At 40.9% G+C, this 27,820-nt stretch overlaps 1 protein-coding gene across 1 annotated transcript; it reads right to left on the bottom strand.

Annotated features, from left to right (window-relative positions):
* Positions 1–1,047: 1,047 nt before the first annotated feature.
* Positions 1,048–27,820, bottom strand: LOC128706743 (protein king tubby). The gene is given in 7 exon segments (XM_053801686.1): positions 1,048–1,317; positions 3,380–3,514; positions 3,793–3,983; positions 4,234–4,701; positions 5,088–5,370; positions 27,682–27,811; positions 27,813–27,820. Coding segments are annotated over 7 exon segments (1,485 nt in total).

Here is a 27,820-nt window from a genome sequence, read left to right as displayed (position 1 = left end):
TTTCAAATTGTTGCTAAACAGATTTTCTGTTGATTCTTGTTTTGTTGTTCTCAACCCTTTGAGGGTATTCTGTAAGCACTTACCGCTTTTTTCTACCACCTTCCGTTAACTATTATTACTTTCTCGTTCTCTTTGTTTGTCTCTTTTCCTGTTCTTCAAGATGTCCGAAAACGGTTCAATCGAAAAGCTTACAATTACCAATAAATGAAAAGAAACACATGCCATCAGATCCCCTCAACACCATTAACTGTTAACAGTTTCACTTTAGCATGATTCCTACGCTGGATGCTTATTTGCTAACTGAGCTAACATTGTTAAATGTACGTAAGTGTTTTGTTTGTTTTTTTTTTTGATTATGACACAACCATTTACCACTGTTTTGTATTTTATATTGTTTGTTCAACTTTCTAACCACCGTTTGTGTGGCAACACTTAGGCAATGTTTGACCGAATTATGCAGCATTCTTGCATCCGTTCGATGCAATCCAATGTGTTTTGTAGCAGTACAGCGCTGCGCTTAAAAAGTTTGATTCGAGTAGCGTTGCCAATCTACCGTGCACAATACGCGGTAAAATATGTTTAGGCCAAACCAATTGCTGCAACATCTTAGCTTGGGTTGTATGGTACTCTTGTCATACGTTTCCAAACAATTCACGCTCTTCACCCGTGCTGGGCCCTTAATTACAAACGTTAAAACATTACCATATTGTCGATGAGTTGGAATCGGTGTCAGCCCCACGATAATTATCTACAACATTTAGTGATTTTTGTGGGGGGTTGATTTGCTTGCTAAACCCCGTTTTAAAACCCAAATGCATTCGCCTAACCATTAATATACCCTACCCATAATAAATAGCACTGTTCGCAACAAGCTAACTTAACGTCTAATGCATTCTAGCAATACCAATTCCCTAACACCTAGCGCTCCACTCCAGGAACGGTTCTCAATTCCTCGGCTTCTCATCATCACCATCGGTTGAGTATATCCATCTGTTGGCAGTATGGTTGTACCGTGAGCTTTCCATTGTTTCTCAACGCGCGCCGCTGCTACTCGCAGGCCAGCTTCCCGTCGAAGCTGGACAGTGCGATGGCGAATGCCTGAAAGGCGCACAGCGGATACCGAAAGTCCATAGTAAAGATGTCATCTGCCGTCCGCCCGAACTGCATCACGATGTACTCCGGGTCGGAATCGTGCACCAGTTGAAAGTTCTTGACCGATGCTTGCGTGACGCGACCGTGAAAATTTAACACATACGATTGCGTTTCATCGTTCCAGATGGGCGTCTTGTTGTGCAGTTCAACGACATTGTCCATGTTCTAGATGGGTTGAAAAGGTGGGAAAAGGGGGGAAAAAAGAAACAACTAGTTAACAAATGCGTTAGTAACAGGCACAATCGATAATCGTGGCATGGGGCGCGGACCACCTTTAACACCCGTAATGGTGTTTCGGCTAGGCAAATAACTGACCGCCGTTTATCGGTCCACTTTGGTCCCAAGAGCAAACGCTTTCCTAAACAACACACACATACACGTGCGCACAATGCGAGCTGAATATAGCTCGGTTTAAAATATGGTCACGAAGTACACGAAGTACACGTGGTCGGCCGTGCGGGAGCTAGGCTATTAAGGGCACGCTCTCAGAGGCAGACATCCTTGGCAGAGGTCGTCCGACAGTAGCCACGGGCCACTATCGCTATTCATTCGTGGAATTCATTAGCGTCGTTCCCGCAACAGAAGTACGGAGCGAAGGATAAACTATGACCAAACGGGTTCCCCGTTACGATGCGGTGATGTGTATCAGTGTCCTGACTGGTTTTCAATGTTTTTTATCGATCAAAAACTATTACGGACACAACACTGTTGTCGAACAGATGTAAGGCATGTGTAATTTATGCATGATATGTGGCTAACTGATTAATATATTGATGTTTTCTTGCGATGGCAACGTTACATGTATTCAATGTACATAATATTAAATCCCCAAAACCTGGATTGTACACACATTCCTTCCTTTCTGTTTCTTTATTTGACGTCTTTGACTTTATTTACGAGTAACCAGATAGTTAATCCTGCGTACGGAGGACTGGTTCAGATGGGATTTTGGACCGATCCGTTCGTGTGTAGACCGTTCCGTTTCCGTTCCGATCCGTTTTAATTGTGCATAAATTATGATATATTCTGCAATAATTGCATTCTAAGTTAAGCTTTCGTTTGATAAATACTTTGTACATGATCCATTATGAATTGGATATTGGATTTATATCATTACTCTCGGTATTTCACAACGTAGCCCAAACCTACCGTCGCTGCCACGGGGAACTTATCGAACTCCCTGTACAGTGCGGCCTCGTTTTGCACTTACGAAACCGGTGGATCGTCAGTCCACTGTTGGCACTTCTACACGCACTTACACCCAGGATGGCTTATGATTGATATCATCACCAACAAAACGCACTCGTGTGAATATCGATCCCGTCGGCTGTAGGTCGTGATGGTAGACGGTGGTACAAATAAAACAAAACCAAAATCCCTAAGGGAAAGATTTACCACCTTCGTGGAATCGGCAAACGATAAAACTGAGCAGCGACAGACAGGCGCAGCACAACGATTGGCATGCATCTGACACGGGAACTGTTGGAATGGGATGCTGTAACCCTGCAGTTGATCGGCTCCCATCCACCGTAGCTCGTCCGTGTGTGGTCTTGTGCCCGAGGTGGCAGCATCGGGAAAACTTTCACAACAAGCTTGTTAAAATTTAACCGGTGTGCGGGACAGGAGTGCTTAAAAACAAAGCAGAATATAATGATGAAACCAAAGACCGAGCGTAATATAATTATTCGCTCTGGTAAAGTACGTCGGTTCAAAGCGATTATGTGCCAGCAAAAGGAAGGTCACTGGTATAGGATAGTTTGGGAAGGATAAATATGTAGCAGGGAATGGAGAATGTATAAAAAGCGCTTTCAGCTTGAAGAGCTTAAGAAAACTATAATTAAATATTTCACAAATAGTACTACTAGGTGCAAAAAAGTTCTTACTGGATTCGGAAATCTGCTTTAGGAAATCTGCTGAAATCTTGAGTGATGAGTTAATCTGGTTCAGATTCATCAATCTGAATGAACCCCCCCCCCCCCCCCCCTCCCCCTTACCACCACTTCGCTTTAGGTCTCTTCCGCCAATGCTCATTCACAAATCTTTATATAGGCGATTCCTTATTTGAAAGCCTCGTCACTAAAGATTTATATGAATTACTCTTCTTAAAAAATTCATAAAGCACAACACTAATCTTGACTATTCAATCAACAAATATTTTACATATCATCGATGTGTCTTATCGATTGTTTCTTCTCGGGCTCGTATTCGGTACTCTTCTCATTCTTACCTTCGATTTCCAACAGTCGAGAAGACCCTGCTGGCTATCGACCGAGCATATCTGCACCCGCTGATCGTCCTCAGTCATCCCGGGCAGCAGTACCGTCATGTTGCGCGGTCCTTTAAATCCCAGTATGTTGGTGTCCTGTATCCGGTTGGATGGAAGAAAACAAAAGCGACACTTGATTCAATTTGCTGCTGGCACTGTGATTGTGATCTCCGTGACACACGCTTAACACGCTGGCAAGCGACGGGAGTTTTGCTGTGACATGAAATCACATGACACCATACATGTATTATTCATTTAAGCGCTACATAAGAATAAGCAGTAGCACAAGGTTCAACTTTTAATGACAGAGCAGCGTCTTTTGGGCGCATTCGTCGGTATTTAGGTACGGTTCGATAATTTAATTTTCTGCTTACATATATTACGACTGCCAGATCGAGGCGGGGTGCGACCGCATCATTCTTGGTGCCACTGTCGTAGACGAAGAATGTCGTACCGAACACGTTCGAGCGCAGTTTCCCCACGAAACCGTCCGCCTGCCGGGAGAGGTCCGTCGGATCACAGCTGATGATGTAGTTGGACGTTTTACTTTTCTTCCGCTTGCGGCCTGGAAAGGTAAAGAAATTCAATTACCATGATACATAATGCCGGTGTCGGGATGGTTGTAATAATTAACTTAGTTTGGGTTATTATATGTGTGAGTGAGGAAAACCATTCTCCATGCAACACATTCGGTAGTAAATCGGTTCGGTATCTTGCTAATAAAACCAAATAAACCATCATCTTCATCGTAGCAGAAAGAGACGGATTCTAGGAGAATTTTCCAGCTTATTTCTAACATTTGTGGCGTAACTTACCCGCTAGACAAAACACCTTCTTGCCGTAGTCTCGTTCGAGGTGCAAATAGTAGATGGGGAATAGGCCCCGGTCCATGCCCTTTCGGTCGCGCGTTATTCGACATTTGTACAGGACGCCCTGGGCGGCTGGCTGGGTGACCCACTGTTCGATCGGACCGATGACGTCACCCTCCGTGTCGGGCGCACCGCCACCACCACCACCACTGGGAGGAGTGCCGGAACCTTCGCTGGACTTTACGTTGCCACTGCTGCTGTTGGTGTGGTGATGGTTGTTGTTGTTGAGCGCAGGTGATATGGGAGCCGAGTGGGATAGCAGCTGGTCGGCCATTGAACGATCGTACAGGATGGCACCACCGCTACCACCGTTGGCAGGTGATTTTGTCGAGGTGGACAGGGGCAGTACGTCGACCGGTGTGCTCTCTTCGTCCTCACTGTCCTGTGACGAGGGTGTTAGCTTCTCCATCGTTGCTGTTAAAAGAGGCATTGGATCTAGATTATTAAAATTTTTATCATATTATTAAATGCTTAATTGTGTTGTTTGGATATTCGAAAATAAGAATAAGAAAGTAAATAAGCAATTTTCACAGTGTGTAACATAACTAAACCATGTAAGATACAATAACAAAAAAAGGACAAAACTTGAACACAACTCTAGCAAGTTATGTGGAAAAACTTTTCCTTTCTTTTTCTCTTAACATTTTCAAGATTTTTGTTTCATCTTATTCTTAGAATGTAGAATTACGTTGCGCATTGTACTTTTAAAACACGAACCGTACGTTGTAAAGGAAACTCCCGGGCGGGGATAAAATACTAGAAATGCATTTAAATACGAATAGTTACGATGCGATACTTACAGTCACTATAAGGTGAAGTTGGGGTGGTCGTGATCGATGTCGCCGTGATATTGGGACCGGTCGTTCCAACTGCCGACGACGGCATTGGACCTACGGGCGAGGTGGGCATTATCTGATCCGGATTGTTTGGCGACATCATGAACTGCATCGGACCGTCGTACGCGTGCACCTCACGCCCATTCCGGTTGATGCCCGACATTGGCCGAACGAGCTGTAGATCACTCGCCTGCACCATGCCCGGCGTTGCTCGCTTCTGTCGTATGTAAGCCTCCATTAGTTGTCGCTGCAGATGTATCGAAAAAAGAAAACGAAACAGTGTTGCGTTTATTGTATTGCTCCCAGTAAAGTCCAAACACACTCGGGTGTTGATGCTACTGTTTGTGTTGCAGTAAGTATAACAATTTGCATTGTTAAACCAAACAAGCAAACAGTTCGCGTGCGAATATTTGCATGTTAATATTCTGCCCTCACCAATATCAATAAGTGCTAACCAAATTAACACCTAATCTCATCGTTGACTGAGGCAAAGCAAGAGCGCGTAATGATGGCAAGCACATTTGCATTACCGGCTGTTACGGGAAGACACACACTAATGCGGATTAAAATCTACACCACGACGATTGCGGCACATACAGCGCCGTTTGTTGTTCTGTTTATGGGAAAACTAGCAATTAGCACAACAAACACTGCGCCAGAGCTAGGTAAAGCTTCCCGAGATATGGGATGGGCACCGATGAAATGTAACGCCGGGCAGCATTGTAAGAGCGCGGGTGCATCAGCGCTTGGTGGATACGGTCCACTGCATACAACTTGTGCCATCGACCGAACGCAGAAGAGCGCCATTAGGACGACTCGTTAAAGCGCTATGTTGACCTAGAAAGTGAGTGTCAATTGGGGTTTATGCAACGGGCAGGAGCGAACAGAAGCGCTAAAATAATAGCATCAAAGTACACAGCGCCGGAAAACAGTGCACAATTTGGGTCGATAATCCATTGTGCCACTTTTTGCACGAAGTGGAATAATTTAATATAATAGAGCTGGGTTTTTTTTCTCTCGCAAGATCAACCAAAACATTTAATTACATTGCATGAGGATTGACCATTTTATGGCGTAAACTAATTTTTACTGTGCATTTGCAAAAAAGGCATTTAATGTTTTTTGTTTGTTTCTCATTAAAAATTTAACTTTCAACTTAATGTTGTCCAAGACAAGGTACAAGAAGAATGATAATGTTGTAAAACTCAAACAAATTTTCATACATTAAAAAAAAAGGAAAATAGTTTTCAGAGATAATATTTCACTATTTGTTATATTTGGTGTTTGTTTTAAGGGGGTAGTATACTGTAGAGATTCCAAAATATAAGTAAAAATAAATTGCACGTTCGAAACATCCAACTGACGTGAATAAATTTGCTCACAAACACAGTACGTAGTCTCTTTTTCTCTATCGAAAATAATTGCCCGTTTGTTTGAGCAAGATGTATTCTTTTAGCGAGCAAAGGAAGTGGACCGGTCGAAAAATTTAATCATGTAATCTGAAAACGTCAGAATAAAAAAATATATTCCAGCTTTGCTGCGCGTTCATAGTTGTCTTGAACCTAAATTCTTCATATTTCTTTTTTTGCCACCGCAGTATGCTACCCCCTTAAATCATTATTTAACTATTTTCTTTGCAAAAAAGTGTGTATAACAACTTAATCTCATATGTTAACAATGTGGTTACTGTAAGTGGAAATCAATTTCCATTATCCCATAGTCATTGTTCAAAGGCCGTTCCGGCTAGTGTCTATTTGCGTAAGAAGCAACGGAGTGTCCTTGCGACTAGCTGTCGGTGTGATTAATAGAAAGACCTAACAGCTCGCTTGAGGCTCATCCAACATCCAACATGGTCGTAGATGCCATAACACCGACTTTCATCTTTCATCTCCAGAAGCCTTTAAAACCCACACAGAAAGGCGGGCTTGCGGATAGTGCTGTGCTGGCAGCTTATTTTTCAACCGTTATGGTTTATGTTTCGCACTCTTTCATTCACACGACAAAATGACCTGACAAACGACCATTCAAGAACTTCAACAAACAGCACCATCGTCGGATGCTTTGTGGCCGTGAAAAGCCACACAAAAAAAGGCTCGTCTAACCGTAAATTGTAAGTGCAGGGCTCGAGAGGCCCTTCGGTTCTTGCCACCGTCCCCACAAAATCTACCCAAACACACACACACACACTCCTTGACTTTGTGGTTTTCGTTTGTGTTTGTTTTAGCGTGCACGGTGGTGGAATGTTTCACTCTTTCAACTTCCGTGTACCATCCACTTTGTGTCACCCTGGATGGGACAAACGAGGCTTTGAGACGGTGCAGTAAGTGCACGTTCTTCTGCCAAGGTTGGGAGATGTGTGTCTGTGAATATTGCTTAGTACATTGTAGTGCAATATTATACCGTGTTGCGTGTGTATAAGCCCACTATGCCTAGTGCAGATGAAAAGTGTACTTTAGCGAGCTTTGTGAAGGATATTCAGAGATCGACACCGGGAATGTGAATAGTAGTGTTGGGTGAATCTGATTCCAATTCCTGAATTTGATTTAATCTGAATGACTATTCCAAAGATTCATGAACTCTCAGAGATTCAAGAATCCTCAGAGAGTCATGAATCCTCTCAGAGAGTCATGAATCCTAATAAAACATGAATCTTTACAGATAAAATTATTCCGGACAAAATCACGTTTTCGGAGAGATTCATTCATTGATTTTTTGGGGATTTATGAATCACTGAGGATACTTATTATACTCTTGAATCTTTGGAGACTTGACTACAGGTTTGATTGACTATATATTCTTATGAATGACCCTTCTAAAAAAGGGGTTAAAAAAGCAACTGTGTCTCAAATAATTTACAATAACTTCCCATGTATTTATTAAGGACAATTTTGTTGTGCCACAATCAACTTCATATTTATTACACTGTCTATTGCTGATTGTCACAATTTTCCTCGACATTACTTTATGGTAAAAAAGAAACACATATCCTGAAGCATGTGCATACATCCCCTAATTTGTACCTAAGAACCTTAATTACCGACGTTGACTTTAGGAAATTGCAAGCCACTTCCGTTTTCCCACCAAATACCACAGTTTCAGAATTCTCGCACGGGATACACTTTTTTTCTCTCACCTAAATAAACTTTTCCCATTCACAAAAGTGCACTCATTCTATGCTTCCGCGTTTTTTCCCTGAGTGATCTTGATAAATGTGTAGCACCCGTACACACCGTGAAGCCAAAGAATGGAAAATGGAAACAAATGGAAATGCTAAAGGGAACTGCGAGCACCTACGAGGGGATGCAAACTGCAATTACTGTGCTGCAAAAAAAGGCTTTAATGTAACGCTTTGAATTGCTACATACTTGCACGCTTGCACAAATGCACCACCGACGTTAGTTATGCTGCAGTGACTGTTGGGAGATTGAGGAGGTGGAGCACATAAAAAAAAACACCCACACACACACACACACGATGCATCTGTAACCGGCGCCATGAACATCCCCTTTTGCCGCTATTTTTCGAACCGTTGTTTAGTGTTTGCTTTTAAATCGTCTACACTTCTGACGCTTCAAGGCATGCATTGGCGTGTTGATTTTTGCAGCCAATCTTGCGCGCCGGTCCGTTACCGGCCCGGGGATGCGGAAGCGTTTAATGTTGACATTGGCTCACATTCGCTTCCGGCGGACGTTGTCAGCATTTTCGGTGTGTGGTTGCTTGTCTTTCCCTTGGCTCGCTAACAGCAATGTCAACAAATGATTGGGCTTGCTTTGATTTTTATTTTTGCTGTTCAACAAAGCATGTTTACACTGTAACGATGCTAACACAATGTTGCCCGACGGTGTTCGTCGCACCGGGGCGAAAATAAAATTGTAGTAGCGTTAGCAAACGCATCGATGGAGACGCCCGGTACTTTACGGGCGAAATCATCCCCGCAGGGTAACGTGTCCAGTTTGCTTTGAAGGAAAAACGTTTATTTTTGTTAAATTTCTTCTTTTTTTCTTTTTTTACAATACCGGCGAAGGGCTACAATGGACAGAACTAAAATCGACCCATTCGCCAATTGTAGTACGGCGCGAAAGCCAAAGGGGTCAGCCGAGGTTAATTGTGATGTTGCGTTTACGGGAATCGTTAAGCCAGCGGCAGTAGAGCCAGTAGGATAGCAAAGCACGCCCACAACCAAAAATACACCCCACAGAACGGCTAAGAAGAAACAAGACGAACACTGTTGGGCTAAACATGCAAATGAGATTAGCCGGACGGATGGTTGACCGGCATTGACGGGTAAGCAGAAAGCAAAAGGCACTGCGATCGTCGCAATTTGTCGCACAGCCGAAATTGATTCGGTGCTAAACTAGAACACGGGGTATTACGCACCGGCTGAGCCGTCTTTTCTTTTCACTCTTACCGGGCTTTTGGATCATATTGGTTTTGATGAGTAGTAAGTAGGAGAATTACAATTGTCGGTTGTAATAAACGAAGCGTTTGTGCACCATCGTATTTGATTTGACGCAGTGTGGTTTCTTCACAACGCAGTTCGAGAATTGCCAGCCAAGGTTTGTACTGGACGGTACATGAAATCGGCCTAAGATGTATTCATCAGATAGAGTCGTATTAATTGAAATAATAACTCGTCAGTTGAAAGCAATATACGGAACTTCACTATTGTATACTAATTTATGATAGTAACCAAAAAAAAAACTAAATTTTTTTCTAAAATTTGGCAGTCAAAATGTATGAAAGTGTAAGATGCATTATTCAAAATATTATATAATTAAATCAGCATTACTCCTCACTAATAGTAGTATTCAATATTGAGACTTTCGCTTCATATCTAAGAACAACGAACAGAACTATTTTACATAACTATTATTTAACCACTATAGGGATCTAGAGGTACTTTAAGTTAGAAAGCCCAAATATGATACATGAAGCATATCTTAAGTCGGAATTCGTACAAGTTTTATCAAGCGGAACGTAAATAAACTATTCAGCATTCAATTTAGTGTAGTTAATTTGATTAATACTGAGTAAAATAATATAAATAAATGTTCAAACCTCAAATCTCGAATTACTTTGATGCTTCTATCACACAAATATTTATAGAAAGAAAAACATTTGCATTTATTGCTATATAGATCAGAATTTCCAGCGATTTATTCGTTTCTTTTTTGTATAATTTTCTTCCTTGGTCATGCAATACTCATACTTATTGGAGAACACCGCTGATAGTTAATTTTGCGCTAGCTTAGGAATAAACATATCTAACGCAAGCCATGAACCCTCAACGACAGCTTATCGAACGACGATACCATATTCAATTCGAAGCAGGTCCTTACAGCGCTACTACCGTATTTACCACGATTCGACACACATTCACAACTTCAATCTCTTCGATAAGCTTGCGGTATGATTTATATTCTGCTCACTGTTACCTCCGCCTCGGTAAACCGACCATTATTTACACATCGTTCGCAGCAGCACCCATCGATCGAGCCCCCGCAGATACTGCGCTTTACTCGCGCTCTAGCCTAACCTAGCCTCGAGCTAAGCGGCCACAATCAAACACTTTACACCAGGCCAATGAAACCCATCCACTGCGGTAAAAGATACGGGAACGGGAACGTGTTCCATTTTATTTCCCGCAGGAACCGTGCGCTGGGGACGACCGCGCGTTAAGTTTCCTGCCGTGTCGCCTAGCCGTTGCCGGCGATGGTAACGAGTGACATGATCACGTACACCGCTCTCTGGCAGGATGGGGATAAATCACGTTTATAGCGACGAGTGGATTGTCTCCGCATTTAAAAGGGAGCACTGGGATTTTTATCGATGTAAATGGATGGCAGCCTAATACTATTCTACGATGTATTGCATCAAAAGGGACACGTTTTAATTAATATTTGCTTGGTGGATGGTTGACTGTTTAGCGCTCTTTGATTGGTACAGAAAAGCACTTGGCACGAGGAAGTAATCAAGAATTTAAACTTTGCAGCAGGGATGTGGTACGAGCTTTTGAATGTAAATATTAATTTTGTTCAATTCTGTAATGAAATAAGCGTAAACAAACGCCTAAGCTTGGGAATAACCCAATGGTCGGATGAATTCGCAGAGCTAAGAGCCAGCCAACGGGGGAAGTTTGAAACTGAAACGTAATCTGTACAAAGTTCTGGAAAAATTGCATATTTTATTCATTTCTAACTTTAAATTGTTGCGCCGCGATCCAAAATAATAGGTTCTTTATTATCCTACACCGTACACTACGCACTTGTAGTATGGTTCAAGCTTACTTGTAAGGTAACCAAGGCAACCGAACGTAACGGGTATAGAAGAACCCCTCATTGTTCTCAACAACACCTTTAACGAGGTGTGGAATCTGACCGACGTATCTCAAAACCCTGATTGAACAATTTATGATGCGGAATGAATGATTTTAAACCTTTACTCACAGTAAGACTTCCACTTACTTTGCCAACAACTGTACTGGAACTGATGCACCTTTATCGTTGGGTGTCTTCCAACTCGATCGTTATTTATTTTGAAGTTCAAAGTTAAGAGGTAAAACTCTAATAAAAGCATATAAATCTTTGATAACATGAATAATATGAATAATGAAGAAAATTTACGGAAAAAGCTTACCGCCGGGTAGGCTTTTAACACACTTGCGTTAATTTATTATCATGTGATTTAGTGTGTATTGGGGGGACCTTGTAGGATAGATGGTACAGTCCCGATTTTTCACACCACAGTACCGGTACTAAATTCTAACCCATGTACGTAGGATTTACTATCTGGCTACGGATAACTGAAATTAAAGGTTGCTCAGACATTTCCACCCAAGACCTTCAAAGTTTCTGGTTGTATTAAGAAGATGGAATTTATATTGACACATATCGTATGTGAATATGGTATTTTTATTTCAATGTTATTGTAAGAATTATTTTTAAAGGTTAGCGGTTTCATGGTGGAGGCTTGCAAGGCCTCTCCTCCCACCTCCGGTCTCGTCGTAGGGCTTTCGCTTACTGGCTGTTCAGAGAACCGCTCCGAACATGGAGAACAGACGCTCCTAAGTAGAGTAATGATGGACATTGTTCTACCTCCCCCCCCACCATCCCTCCTTCCCACTCAATTTAGACATGCAATCCATGCTCCCATGGGGATGGGTTTCCCCGTACACCCAAGCTTGGATTATTGAGAGACATGTTCTGTACGCCGAGGACTTATTGAGTAGGTGCAGGGAGTGGGTAGCCTGTGTTATCCTTCGAGATTCTTCGGATTCACCCCCGTATTTACGAGTTATTGCTACATAATTGCCACATCATTTTTGTACATTTTTAATTTTACATATTTTTTTAAAAGGAAATCCGTTCCATTTAATAGCTAACCCTAAGGGTTAAACTCGCAGGGAGCAATTTTATACAAACAACCATAAGTGCCTCGATGAGGTTGGATTCCTAGAAGTGATACACCTTGCTTATGTAATAAAATTTAATTTGCAAACAATTTGCAAGGAGGAAATGCCTTGCAAAGTTTGTAAAATATGTATAAAATTCAATAAACTAATGACCGGGAGAAATCGGACTCGATAAAACTCCTCTAAATAGCCAAATCTGAGGCAATCGATGGGCCAAATAAAGATTGCTTAAAGGAGTCCTAATGTGTGTTTCTATCATGTTCTTGTAGTTGATCCTTTAATATCATAACAAGAACGTTACAACGCTCCGGATAAGGTGCCCTTTAACTGTTTGGAGAAGGAAATGTCTAATGTGAATTGTACCTTAGGTTAAGACTTCAATAGGTTCCTCAAAACTTTAAAAAAATATATAGCCTAATGCGTGAATTTCTTGGAAATGTTAATCACATTGCTGGAAAGGTCATAACGCGTACAGGTCGAAACGATCCACGGCATTAGGGATATTAGACCAATCGTCGAAACACAAAATCTGTTATTAATTTCAATAATTCATCTGGAATATATTCAAACGCTTATGTTAGTAAAACAGGTAATAATCATTGTCAATAATTTATTATAAGTATTACATGTAATAAATATTTACTCCCCATACTTATTAATATTTGAACATTAATTTTTTTAAAAGCTACCCACAAGATTTGTACAAAACACCGACGAGGGTTTGCACAAGCGTAATCGCGCAAATGTTCCCCGCACTCGCGTTCCAAGCAATCATAATTAATGTGACATTTTGTCAACGCACGTCGAAAGGCGCTAAAAGTTTCGGTCATTCCTACCGAAGATAAAATGCTAAATGCGGCGTGTGTGTTTGTGTGTGGGTATGCATCACCAAAGAACAACTTACGGTGCACGAGCGTCTCATTTAACGTGCAAGCACACCACTTTGTGGCTACGAATGTACGTAATTCTAACCGCTATTCGGTCGGCCGAGGGCGGCAAAGAAATAGCACACAAACAACATTCAAACGCGTGTCACAACCGCGACTGAAGTGCGTCCTTCAGCGGTACTCTACTCAAGCATCTCCTGAAGCGACCGGAAGCGGGCTGTACCTTTTTTTTCCCTTTGCAAAACGAACCGCAGACAGCACGTTTAAGTGTCGTCCATCGCTGAGAGGGTGACACATTTCTCGCACCCGTTTTATCGCGAGAAAGGGGAATGGAGAAAAAAAAACACAGATTTCCATCAGCACAACAGCGAACTGGTGCTGGGGGGGGGGGAAAGTGCTAAGGAGAGGATATTTTAGCTGTAATTAAATTTTACCTTCTCCAACGCATGCGAAACTGTCAACTGGGCACGTTAAAGAGGCACCCGGGGTGACAGTCGGCTTATGTAATTCACCCACAGAGGTGTTTGCTTGTGTGCTGATTGCCTGACTGAAGGTGAAAGTCGAATGGTTTTTCCATTCGATTCCATTTGGCGAGGACATCAGAGGGGAAAAACCGCGCGCGAGGATCTCCGCCGCATCCTCACACCGTCGTGAATTAATAATTTCAATTTATTTCGATTCGTGTTCACCTGGCTGCACTCGTCTAGCGCGTGTACCCGGTGGCTTTGCTAGCCGGTTACTCTATTACGATCCTCATTTTGATTGGCCCTTTGTACTTGCTTTTGGCGCACCTTCGCACTCCGGCTGTCTGGTGGGGGCAGGTCGGGTTCGGGTGCATCAGGGAAGTGTTCAAACGGAACGCCAAACTACACCTTCGAAGAACGACCAAAAGACACCAGAAGTGTACAAAAAAAAAAGAAGAAAACTCTCACACGTCGCATCTAGCATCGAAGGACGTCGTTGGTACTTTATCGTTTAAAAATAGGGCCAATAAATGTTGGGAAGGTCGGCCCTCGTTTGTCGTCATCGTCGTATGCGGGTGAATATTATGAATATTTTACGCAACGCCACACTACGCTGGTACGATGTCTTCGTTAAGCTTTCGGGAGCAGCTTTTTTTCCCGGGAACCGGTACGATCGTCTGATATGACTAGCAACGGAACGATTGAATGCGATTTGCCGGTGGCGGCCTCGTAGAAAAAAGGACGTTGTCTTCTTCCATTTACACGCTTTGGACCGTGCGACCGAGCGCTACTTGCGCTGTTGTGAAAATGATGGAATTATGTTTTCATGTTACTTCCTAATCCTTCCGAACGCGTTTCTTCCGGTTTTTGGTGCGGGGAGTTTTATTCCATTACTGAGGAGAAGAAACCGCCCGTCAAGCAATGCAAGAATGTGGCGAAAGGAAATCAACTGCGGACTGGAAATTGCGGCGAGTTTCGACACAAGGTTTATACAACAGTTCCAAAGTCGGAACGAACTTGACGCAAAACATTATTTAAATGTTGCACAATACACTATAGAAGGCATTTTGAATTAAATTTTATGAAGGATTCTTTAAATGCCTAAATTATATGGATACAAAAGCTAAATATTTACAAGGCAGGCAGCAGAAAGTCATGCCATGCATATGGTGGGATCAAAAGGGTGTCGAATATTACGAGCTGCTTCCAAATGGACAAACAAACCTTCGAGAAGGAACAGAGTAACCAATACGTTCGTTTCAGGCGAGCATTGAAGGAAAAACGTCGACGGTATCAGCCAAGTACGATCCGTCCGTTATAAACACGCTGTGGGAGCGACTTTAACAATCAAATGATGTTGTGTTTTGATGCGCAGAAATATTTACTGCATTTATAGAATTCAATATGTTTTTGTTTTATGAAAAGTACAGTAAATGTTCCCAACATGCAGCGTTTGACTGTGAAAATCCTTTCTTGGACACGTTTATACTTCTCGGATCGATTCTTCACTTCTACTGTCGTAATAAAGTTGTGGTGAGCTGCTGAGCTTGCTGAGGTTGTGATGTGGTCTATGATCGTTGAAATGCAATGTGCTACGCTTGTTGTGATGTCATCTAAAAAACCCTGTAATTTCAAATTGACATGCTAGATGTATGCTGAACAAATTTGTCAGGATAAGTTTTTTGGAGTGTCCCGATAGTGTTTTTGGCATATGCGCTAGTTCCAGACAGGAGCACTGGATAAATTGATCAAATAAAGTCGAAGAAATGCCTGGCCTAACCATCTTCTAAAAAAGTCTAAAAAATTTAAAGTGAAAAGCCTAAAATTCTGACCATATCGTGAGAACGGTGCGAATTGCTGGCCGCCAGGCTTTTCCTACTGCAGTTTCGTTCGCAGTGCGTTCACTGGAACGTTCGCTTGGCAACACTCTCACTGGAGTACGCTGATTTCCATTCGAGGAAAACACAAATTCTTGGACTTAAAAAACGGTTTGAAGTTGCCAGAAAGTTGAAGGAAAGTAACAATTGCTGATGGACAATTCTTTGAATAAAAGCATAGTAAAACAATGGAATTGAAAAAAAAAACATCTCATTTGGCGTGTTTATCTTGACAAAGGTAACAGCAACTTAAAGAAAAAAAAAGTTTTTAAAATAACACAGCAGAACAGCGTAAGAGATGCAACTGTTCAGACCGAACAAGAAAAAAAAATCAAATTTCCCATTACTGAACCACATGTAATCAAAATAAGAAAGATTTTTAGGTAAAACCTTGTATAACTTTGCAAAAAAGGGAAATTTTCATAGTTCTGAAATTCATCGATTACATTACACCATTTAATCTAATTTATCTAAATAATCTTCCTAAATTGAAATAAATAATTCGAATATATAGACTATGCAACACCGTTCTTAAAAGAGAGGACGGGATAGCAGCGTAATACCTTGGTCGTATTAATTACTTGTGTTTCAATATTTCCCCCCTAACTTAGATTCGGACACCACCACAATACCACTAAAACTACCGGATAACAACAAACCCCGGGGTAGCCCGTTTACTGTACCGGTCCAGTTAATAATCTTCGTTGCCGAAATTTCCCAACCGGTGGAAGAATTCCGATCGATCGATAGGGTTCATTTTCCAAACTGGTGCGTTATTTGTTTTTGCGCACTTTAGAAATTCCTTCCACATTGGCATTCGTTCTAGGAAGGTTATATTGAGGGGGGGCTTTATTTTTGTTGTTGTTGTTATGGTTGATGTTCAATACAAGCTCTAATAAACTGGACATTTTCCTGTGTGAGATTTCCCGCAGAGGAACAACATAATCGCGTGTACACCTGGTCGATGGGCTCGGACGCAACCGGGCCTCCTTCGTGGCAGCTTTCCGTTTTTTCCCACACTGCGCATTAATTAGGCTTACCGTTAGGGATCGGGCTGGATTTAATAACTGTGAAGGTCAGGGGTTGTTGCCTTCATCATTACGTTTAATTTTTATTAACACCTTGTTTATGTAGGCGTTGGAGGGACCTTCTTTGTTGAGTCTGTAGCGTGAAGTCAGTAAACGACCAACATCAGTGATCAAAACCGGTAATTATTCATTTTTAAGCAGAAGAACTAAATCCGGATATTTAACCGGCTTGTTATCTACTTTTTGTATAACAAAACCAGTCAGCAGTCGGAAAGTTTTCCTCCGAAAAATGTATCAGCTAGAATATTAATAAATTTTATCGAAGTTCAGTTTTAAAGTTAAAGTAAATTTGTATGCAAAATGAGCAAATTTTGGGATAGAATAGAGAAAGTAGAGTTTTATTTAACATACCATTAAGCATATGCAGTTCAGCATAAACATCCTCTCAGTCTGGCAACACATGAAAGCACAACTGCCGTTTCGAATAGCTCGCAGTTTGTAAAGCAACATTAAAGTACCAACCCACCACAACGGTGATGATGACGAAAAATTTCAATTATTCACCAGGACCGACTGCTCGCACACTAACCCACCATTTTCCAGGTGAGTCTCGGTTTATGGAATTTACGGTTTCCACCGGCCGGAAGCAAGGTTCGTTGGACCAGGCGTACCGTCTTGTTCGACCAACAATCTGTCGACGACGAACGAAACCCGTGCTCGCAGAAAGGAAACAACAAAACCATCGCATCGAAATTTATAGAGAGCGAACTGTACGAAGAAGTCAGCAATGTGGGAAGAGTGGATGTAGTAACAAAGTTTGGAGTCCTTGCTTCCTTCAGCTTTTGTGTCATTTATTTTTGCGATCCTTTTTCGGGAACGCTCCAAGCTTGAAACATGCGATTGGAATTAATAATGTTGTTTTAAAGTAGCTTATGGCGGTCGTTGCGGTTATTCTGTTGCTTTTGAAGTTGAAGATCATTGACGAAAGTAGCGCATTGAGCAGATGTGGAAGGCAGGAGATAGGAGCGAAAACAAAAAACGCTACCAAATCAGATGCATTACTAATTGAATGTGGGTCAGGGATAATATTCAATGTATAAAGCTCGTACCAGCTTTCTTTTTTGTACCTTACAACACCAACCCCCTGTTTGGTTACCGGGGCGGCCAACATGAACGGATAGATTTGTTATGTAGATTTATTCCCAAAGGGCCGGCACGAGGCTACACAAGGGACGAACGCGACAAGGATGCTCTGCTGCTATCCGACGTGGAAAATGATTTACACAACCGAAGTGTATCGTCAACGTGTTTCGTTATTCAGCGTCGCTTGGTTACATTTTGCAACAATAAATTAGCATTGGCATCCCGTGCCGGCGTATGCAGTTCGATAAAGTTGTAGCTTTTAATTAAATTTATAGATTAAATCCCTTTTAGCGTGTGCAATCCATTGTCACAATTAAATCCCATCAGTGCTGTAACACACATTAATGAAGGGTTTAAAGCGGAAGTTTAATTGAATTTTGTATACAGTGAGAAGTGCTCTAAAAGCCTCTATGAACATAAAAGCATTCGTTAATTACAGTAGTAACTATCAAGTGGTTTTTTAGCTAAAACATCTAGAACAAAGATAAAGCATCGAATGGTTGTCAATAATTAAACAGATTTTTTTGTTTATCAAAAACAATATTTAATTACAAAAATTAGGAAAAACAGTAATGATGCGTCCCACTATGATAGCCTTACTAAGGTATTTAATAGAATGCTGGCTAAAACGAATCGATCGCATAAAACAGGAGAGCTTAAGCAGCGCTCTGTCAAGAGCCAAACAAACACGTCAAACACGACATTGTTCGGAAGGTGCCAAGAAAGCCAAAAAATGTTATCTGCACATCCCGTACTCCTGGAGAACAAGATTGTGGAAATGAAAAATGTTTAAAAGTCCGCGAAATTGAACAATTCGAAGAAACAACAATTTCGTTACGTACAATTGCAATTTCACTTTATTCACTTTTCATTCACTTCATTTCACTTTTTTTCACTACTACGAAAAGGTAATTTAATGCTCTTTGAAAGGCAGTTCTGGAATTGAAAAAGGGTAACATTTTGAATATATGACACAAGATTTTTATACATTTTAATGGAACACAAGTTATAGAACAATTAATTATTAAGCTTTTATACAAAAACTCCATCCTTGTAGTGTTAAGTTTAGAAATAAATAAATTATAATTATATAGTAATAAGTACCACATTTAGGTAATGTGAGTACATATAAATCAAACGAAACCCACCGAAATATATGCCAATACATGGTTGGTTTTTTCATTGCGAATTGTAAAAAACGAAAAAAAAACATTGTTAGATTATTAAAAGCATAAAATAAGTTTCATATTAGTTTATGTATGATAGAAAATCATTTTGCGAACAATACTTTCAATGTTTCGTACACTGCCAGACAAAGCTAACTTGTGTTGGTTTGTGTCCTATTTGTCTGACATGTTCGATGCAGGTTTCCAGAGCACATTCTTCTATTGTTGTCTGTTTTGTCTTTTTTGAGAGCTGACAGAGCGCTGCCGTAGTAATCAGTGGATCGAACGTTACGATTTACATCTTGAAAAATGGTTCAGAGGCATTTGCTGATGTTTTTGTTTTTCATTTTGCGAACTGACTGGAACGTCCGATTGCATCTTCAAGCTACTGAAAAGATGCTCAAGTTTCATTGCCAACCTCCAGAAATAGTATTCCCTAAAACATTATATAAAATATTTAAGTTAGGTAAGGCGGTTGGCCAAATCATTGTGTTGATTTCCAGTGGTTATGCAGGTAAGCTTTTATTGCCTTGGTTACGTGAACGGACGGATTAGATTTCAAATGGGTTACTAAGATGACGATCTACGTAGAACTATTCGTGCGTGTTAAAACATTCGTCAAACCACTCTTTGGACCACTCCAGACTGTTGCACGTGTCGCACATCATGACGGAATCATCTGCGCCATTAAGCCGAGATAAAATATAAGGCTTCTGACAAATAAGTTTATAAGCCAATAAGGCTTAAAATCTGCCAATAAGTAAGATTATCAAATTTAAGGATGCATGAAATGGTGTCATATAAGATATACAGCATGAGTTTTCTAAGCCCACCAGCTGTGTCCTTAAAATAAGTGAAAAAATATGTTGTTGTTTAAACTGCATACGTACTTGATATAAACAAACAAACACACATGTTTCAAGAATAATGTAGTATGTATAATAAAGACAAAAATACATAATTTAGAACATTAAAAAAAAAACTCATTCTTCAACACATGCTCTCTCATTGTGTATGAACTCTATTAAACTTGTCATATACATCATCTTGTTGATTGATTTCTATTTTTCTTTCGTACCCCAAACCAAACATTGCACGGTGTAGCGGTGAATATTTTCCATAGCAAAAGATGGATCGTGCATACAAAAACACGGCACAAGAGAGCAAAAAAATAAATCCTTGGAAACTTCTAGCTGTTCCGTAAAGCGTACCATCAACATGGATTCCGCTCCAGAAACGTCCGTCACCGCGAAACCAGACGAGTGCTTTTGGTGATATTAACATACGCTGCGGATGAAGCCGCTGATGCTCGTGTATGGAAAGTAAACAACTTTGTCGTACGCTTGACGAGACAAGCTCGTTTATTGCTGCGTGAGTACGCCGCTGCCATTTTCCTTTGGGGGGTATGGAAAAATTGGAGAAAAATCGTTATTATTCCGTTGCAGCTTACGCGGGTGAGTAAAGCAAAACAAACCCAAATCCGATTGCCAAGCATCGAAACCGTCGCACAAGTAATGCACAACGGCGATACATTTCGGTGCAACTTTGTCTAGTCAATGAGCGGGAATATTCGTAGCCTTTCGTGGCCATCACGTGACGGAAAATCGTCCCTGGATGGGAGAGTGTTTGGGTGCTTTCGGGGGGTTCGGCTCCTGGCAACAACACTGTCCATGGTTAGTGTGTATGTTTGGGGCTCGTTTTGACTGCAGGAAGTAATTGAGTGCAAGTTTGAATGGTTCATTTTGGACGGTTGATTGCAAGCGATGGTAGAAGTGGTTTCTACGTTTTCAATTCATTTTTACTCTGTGTGTGTGTGATAGCAAGTTTTTTTTTCTGCCTTCAAAAGACACCATGGAAACGTTGAAAGCAATTTCACGCTGGCTTACTAACTGTCCCAAGCGCCAAGGCAACAAAAACGCGTTGCGAAACTCCACAAACACGACCACCACGCAAGGGTCTGGCACTTTTCGTTCTTTTACGCGGTTGGGCGATGTTGCCTTGGCTCATTTGTTTGTGGGCGTTAAAGTGGTAGCAATATTATCATGTGTCCTCAAAAATGATAACCACCCTGCCGCCAGGACGATGGATACGTTGCCGGGGAAACTGAAGCTAAGCGTAGATTTGAGAAACACCACCGAGCAATAGTTACTACCAGAAGTGTTTGTTTTCTTAACTACCAGCCTTCTGACAACCCGTGTGGGTGTTTGTGAAAGAGTAATTCGATTTTCACGGGAAATTGCCCACTACGGTTAATGAATTTCTAATGGAGATTGATTAGATTTTCGAAAATATACCCAGCTCGATTAAGGAACAACACACGGTTGCCATGCGGTCTATTCGATATGATGGCAACTTGGAAACCGGGTATTGTGATGGTTGCCATAGCATTGAAACTCACGTATGAGTTATATGATACGTTTGGTGTTTGTTTGTTTACAAACATTTTGAATATTCAAAATGGCTCTGATTTTATTACTCGAAATAATCAAGCAGTGTCTAATGTTCGGAAATACAACGTAATGGATGAGATTCAGATTCAGGCCCTGCCATGTGAAGTCGCTACCATTAAACTATCTGGTGACTCTTGTTTTTTAATGTCATACGGCACAAGAATCCATAATTGAACATCAGTCTAGAGATTGGAAATTTAGTTCTTTTGAAGGATTTGAATTCGAGTCAAAGAGTTAGAATGAAGATTCAACTCTTGAACTCACTCTTCAAGATTTCAATAATTTAAAAAAAAACAACTGCTAGGCGGAGTGTGCTACGGCCTTCATCTCACGCTTAAAATCGTGTGTACATTCTTCACGGCGACTTTTAACTCACGATTTCAATCATGAATTAACTCTTGTGCGAATTAACTCGCAGTTTAAATCGTGAGGTAAAGGTCGCCGGAATCATTAAATCACGAATGAACTCCCACAAGAGTCAACTCACGATTTAAAACATTAGATGTCCCATGCAGCAGCGTCAGATAAGTAATTAAGTAAAAATCCTCGAGATGAATCCCTCGAGGTGTAAAACAAAGCCGACTAGCATTAGTTTAAGTGTTGAAGTACTGGTTAAGCAGGGTTTTCCACATCTATCGGAAGTTCGATGGTGGTAGAGGGTGTCGCCCAATAGTACCTGCAAGATAAATCTTAAAAAGTACATAAACGATTGAAGAATACCTATCTCTGTACTGTTTTCCATTTTCATCTATTACTTGCTAAAAACTTTTCATAATTATATGTTACTCAGAAGCAACTCATAGTATAGTGTCTTGAGCTGGTCCCACCAAATACACAACATGTCTTTGTAGAGCTCGTACCTCCGACTTGTGTCTTGCACTTGATGTCCCAACTTTACCGAATCATTGAACAATACGTTCGGTACGGAATCAAATCGTGAATGGACTGTGTCCGTAGTAGAGAAAACTTATCCAACAATCTCATAAAAAAACTATTCCATATTAATACCACGCAAAGCATACGAGCTTTGCTTAATTATTCAATAAACTGTACTTATATTGATGCATGTGTTGTAATTTAATAATAGGTGTGCTATTACCCACAAAAAGCACTCAGTCTTTGGTTAATTGATCTTCTGCCATTAATTACATTTAGTTTGCTTTATCCCATCCCAACGGGTTTGACTCGTCCAGCACAAAGATTACCGCCGAAACAAAAGGGAAAACCATCATTTATTTCGCAGCCTTTCGCTTGATCCTCGCCGGTACCGTGTCCGCGTCAGAACGGATTTTCACCTGCCGTATCGATTCCGACAACCAATGCTGCGCAATTCCTCCCATCACTCTCGCACCGATAATTAATCCGATCCGAAACTCTCGAGCACACGCGGGCGCAGGTGTGTTTGGGGGCGAAAGTTTTCGCGAACGCATTTTCATTTCCTCTCGAATGCGAAACGGGGTTTTCCACTCGCACGCCTCACGCCATCGATCTCGCACCACACACACCTACTTTCCTATCCACATTTTCCAAACCGATAGAAGTGAATGAACAACAAACAAAAAATGCCAAAATCAATCAAAAGCTGATTTCGATTCATGCTGCCGAGATGGGGTGGGGGGCAGCTCCGATCTCCGATCAATTGCTGCTGACCTCAAAACGATTTTTGGAGAAGGTGTTTTCATTGGTTTCCTGCATTTTGCCCCGTGCCGCCGGTTATTTGGCCGGATCGTGCATTAAAACACCTTTCCCATGTTTCAGCGGTGGTGTAATGGAAGGTGAAAAAGGAAGACAAAAACAAATAGAATATTTCCATTCCAAATCGAAAAACGGACAGGAAACGGAACAAAAGCGAGAGGAAAGAGAGAGAAAGAGAGAGTAAATGGTTCAATATTGGACACCAAAGAGGAAAATGTTTTCCATTTCTATGCAAACGAAATTTTCAACACGATTGATGATACATCTTTCGATAGGAAATGCCTAAAATATGGGTGAGAAAAACAGGACCGGGTAAAGGCACTGACACAGATAAGTAAACGTGCAGCAGCAACACACACCAACACGGCGGTGCCGGCCGCATTCGGATGCATACTTTATGGCTTGGATGACTAAGCTTATGCCGCCATTCCTCTTCCGCACTGTGGGACAACGCTTCGACGCGCCAAGAAATCGATTCGTTTTGACCTCCTTTGGGGCAGGCTGGGAGCTTTCGGTTTGCATGATCATTGCCGCTGTCGGTCGTCAAATTCCAGACATACACCGGTACGGGGAATCGGTATCTCGATATTTTTGTCATGCCTTTCGTGGTAAGAAAAGTATTTGTTTTTCCATCTTAAAGTGCGATCTTCACAAAGATAGATCACAAAAATACGGACTTACGATAAATTGTACATGTCAACTATTATGATACATTATTGTAACTCAAAAAAAAGATCAGCTAATTGCAATAAAACTCTACGGAAATAACAAATAATTAAAGAAATTGCAGCTTACGCAAGCTATTCTTAAATATTAATATTGAATCTTATTAAAATTGGCTACGCATTTACACCTAAACCTTTAATTAGTTAAATTCTACTCATCTACAATCACATAACGCTATTCTAACATTTTAAGCTAAAACGTGCAAAGTAAAATGTAGGTGATTGAATGGAATGACCTATAACATATACATATATCTGTACATTGCAGAGAAGAGGCAAGAAAACAGCGACCAAACCAAACACGTTACGTTTGAATACCGCTTTTAACTTGACTTGCGTGACATTCGCACGGCCGGCCGTGTCTGTTTAAGTAAATAAAACTTAATTTAAATAATCCTTCTTCCCCCGCTGCTCCCGTGCCGTTTTTACGGGAACCAGCGCCCCAAAACTGTGGCCGTTTTTTTCCGCTCCCAGCCATCCGCTGTCACTGGGAAGTAGTTACATAAACGGTTAAAGGAAGCCCATAAACCGGACAGACATTGAGGTCAGTACGATACGTCCGTAGCTCAGGCCCAAACTAGTGCGCGCCAGTGCTGTTCCGTCGGGTGGTGTTTGTATTGGGAATCGTGTGAGTCACCTAGTTGAACGTCCGGTTCTGCATATTACTTTGTGCCGGTGCTTGTTCGACGGGAGAGGGAGAAATAGAAACAACAACAAAAAAAAACCCCACCGCATGGAAACGGCAACGGATGAGGGAATCGCTTCGGTACTTTTAAAGACCTTACGGTTGCAACAGTACCATTCCCTTGTATCCGGTTTTTAGCTAGCGTCTAGTTTCTGCTAGTCAAGTGCAGATGAAATCTTCTTTGCCGGTAATTGCCGGTGTATCATTGAAACTATTTGTGCGCAGTGCTCCCCGAATGGACTAATCGTCGCACATCGTTGTGGGCCCCAATGCAAACAAATGCTTTCCACCCAAAACAGATGCAATAGAGGTCGTAAATGGTGTAATGTGAAAAAAAAAATATTATAAAACAATAAAACTAATGAAAAGAGCGGAAAGTAATAGAGAGGAGTACATTTTGCTAGCAAAACGAATTTAAAAAATCAAATGTTTTGTTGTTGTGACAGTAATGATTTGCTGGTGAGATTTAAAACATTCATCAAATCAGTGCGCAGTGTTCAAAGAGCGGACATATCTACGCGTATACGCAAGGAAAAATGAACGCCGAAATCTTACTTGTACATCCAATAGAAAGTAACTTTTGCTATCAAGACGAATAGCTTTCTTGCTGTTTTGAAATTCAACAGCTTCATCAGACGAAAAAAAAATCATATGACTCAACCTATCAGTACAGCAATCGTTTATTAAACAGGATAAAAAAAAAACAAATGTATTTTCCCCTGCATTATGCAGCCGTAAGTAGAAGACAATATAAAAAAGTACACTTTTTAAACTTATACATTTTAAAGAGTTTCATACATTTAATTTAAGCTATTTTAAATTAAAACACCAATAGATTTAATTTCATTGAAACGTTTAAACTATCTCTGCGCAACGTTCTCCGAACTGACTTATCTACGCATGGATATTCGCGAGTCATCCATTCTCACATTAGCCTTTCATACCGAGAAAACGGAAAGTAAACAGCTAATCAGAATAAACGTAGCACATCGTAGCGGGGTGCCATCGTTGTGGGTCGCGGTACAAACACAGGCTATTGACACAGGCATTTGCAATCCAGGATGTAAAAAAAAAAAGCAAACTGATGTCATGTGAAATGGTTCGTTATTTCTAAAAAGTAATAGATAAACATGAAAAATAAATCTAACCGAAATGGATACAATTGCCAGAAACTTATCGAATCGTCTATTTAGTTCGTTTGTCGTTATCTCTTATTTAATGTGTGCAATGATTTACTTTTAAAATTAATTACTAATTACGAATTGTCTCATCAGATGAGTCCAGGGTTTGCAGTTGAACAACATCCAATATAATAAAAGTACAAACGCTTAAATACCGCTTCTCTACCATAAAGCCCAGATCAAATAGTGAAAGCAAGCAAGCGTTTAAGCTAGCAGTGCGCACAGTTCCCAGAACGGACTTATCTACGCATCGTTATTCGCAGCTTCATCTGCACCCTTTGCATCATTTGGCGGCGAGGTAACCAAATTTAACAAGAAACCGGCAGGTAAACAGCTAATCAGTGCAAACATACCTATCATAACTGTTCATATCACAAATGCACATATCATATATTATATATCACATCATGTAACATACCATAAACGCTTTTATCGTATCTGTTAACGTGAGGAATAGCAATTTTTACTATTAATAAAATTGCTATTGATGTTATGTAAGTAGTTTATTGACATTTTAAAGTGTTAAAAAGTGTAAGCAGTTTTTTGCTAGCAAAAAGCCTTATCAAATGTCTAAACAGTTTCTTCGGCAGCACCAGTTTTGTAATGACGGAAATATTTACTCGTGAAGCATAAACTTATGCTTTCTCTTGGCGAGACACATTACCCAAAAATACCTAAAGATGACTTTAGCATTCACAAGTCAAACAATAGGCGGAGCAATACAGGGACAATAGAACACAATAACATTTAAAATCTACATCGCGCTAAACTCATCCCACGTAAATGGCAAGATTTACGGCAATTTCCAACAAACGAGCAACAACTTGGCAACTTGTTAGTGATTTTAATGGTTGCAGCGAGAATAGCGAGAAGGAGGGCTGGGCTCGAAAATAAACTTGGCTCGGCATTTCGGGCGCCACTTGTATTGACCGTAGTAATGGGCAATCCGTAGTGGATTCAAAAATCTTACCCCGGTGCGCCACATAGGACTATGAAAAATTTCCGGAGATTCTAAGAAAAACACTTTACTATCGAGTTTTCCTAACTCGTTCCGATCCGATTTTTGAATAATTTTCTTTAGGATTTTTCACGAATTTAATAAGAAAATTTCCCAGGATTGCTCAGTGGTATTTAGGTATTTTTGCATGTTTTCCACCAGGATTCATGGACATTTTAACAATCTACCAGCAAAGTATTGCATTTTCCATGGGCTTTTTATTGGTTGTTTGTGCAGTCAATGAGTTTTAGGTTTTTGTGAGATTTTTTTGTGTGTTTACCCAAAAGACAGACACTATTTATCACCATGTACTGTGACATATACATACAAGTGTTTCTTAAAATATTCATCGAGTTGTAGCACTATTTTCATTTTTTTAAATCCCTTAATATCCATCAAAGAGTTTTCACGGTTTTCTGCGATTTGACTCAGATTTTTCAAGCATTTTTCTTTTAATCTTGAGCAGTTTTCCACTCGTAAGTTTTTCGTCAGTTTGTCTCATCACTATGTCGTACCTAAACTACTTGCATCGAAATGATTTCGATAGGATGCATTAGAACATTTCCCGCACAATCTAATAACGATAAAAAGGCGATTCCTTCCCTTTTGCCCTATTATTTCATCCCCCCCTGAAAACAATAAAACGCACAAACAAAACCCAAACAAAACAGCTGTCATGGCAAACTATGATGGTGTTTGTGTTTGTTGGACGTTACCCATCGCAAGCACCCGTACGAACTGATTTGACCTTTCGATTGAACTTTCCTTCCAGCTTCCATCCTACCGAACATACGTCCGAAGAAGTATGCTTAAATTCGCTGTTCCTCTTCTGCTGGCTCTTCATCTTACCTGCTGTTCCAGCTTCTGGTGCCGGCTGCTGGCATTGTTGTTGTTGTTGGCACCACCGCTGGTACTGCTGGTATTATTGATTGCACTCATTTCGCGGCGTCGTTCTTGCGCGGGGTTCTCTTCGTGGTGGCCACTTCAT

The sequence above is a fragment of the Anopheles marshallii genome, chromosome 2, assembly GCF_943734725.1.
Source record: "Anopheles marshallii chromosome 2, idAnoMarsDA_429_01, whole genome shotgun sequence".
In the NCBI taxonomy this organism is placed as follows: domain Eukaryota; kingdom Metazoa; phylum Arthropoda; class Insecta; order Diptera; family Culicidae; genus Anopheles; species Anopheles marshallii.
This window is presented reverse-complemented; position numbering and strand designations above follow the sequence as displayed.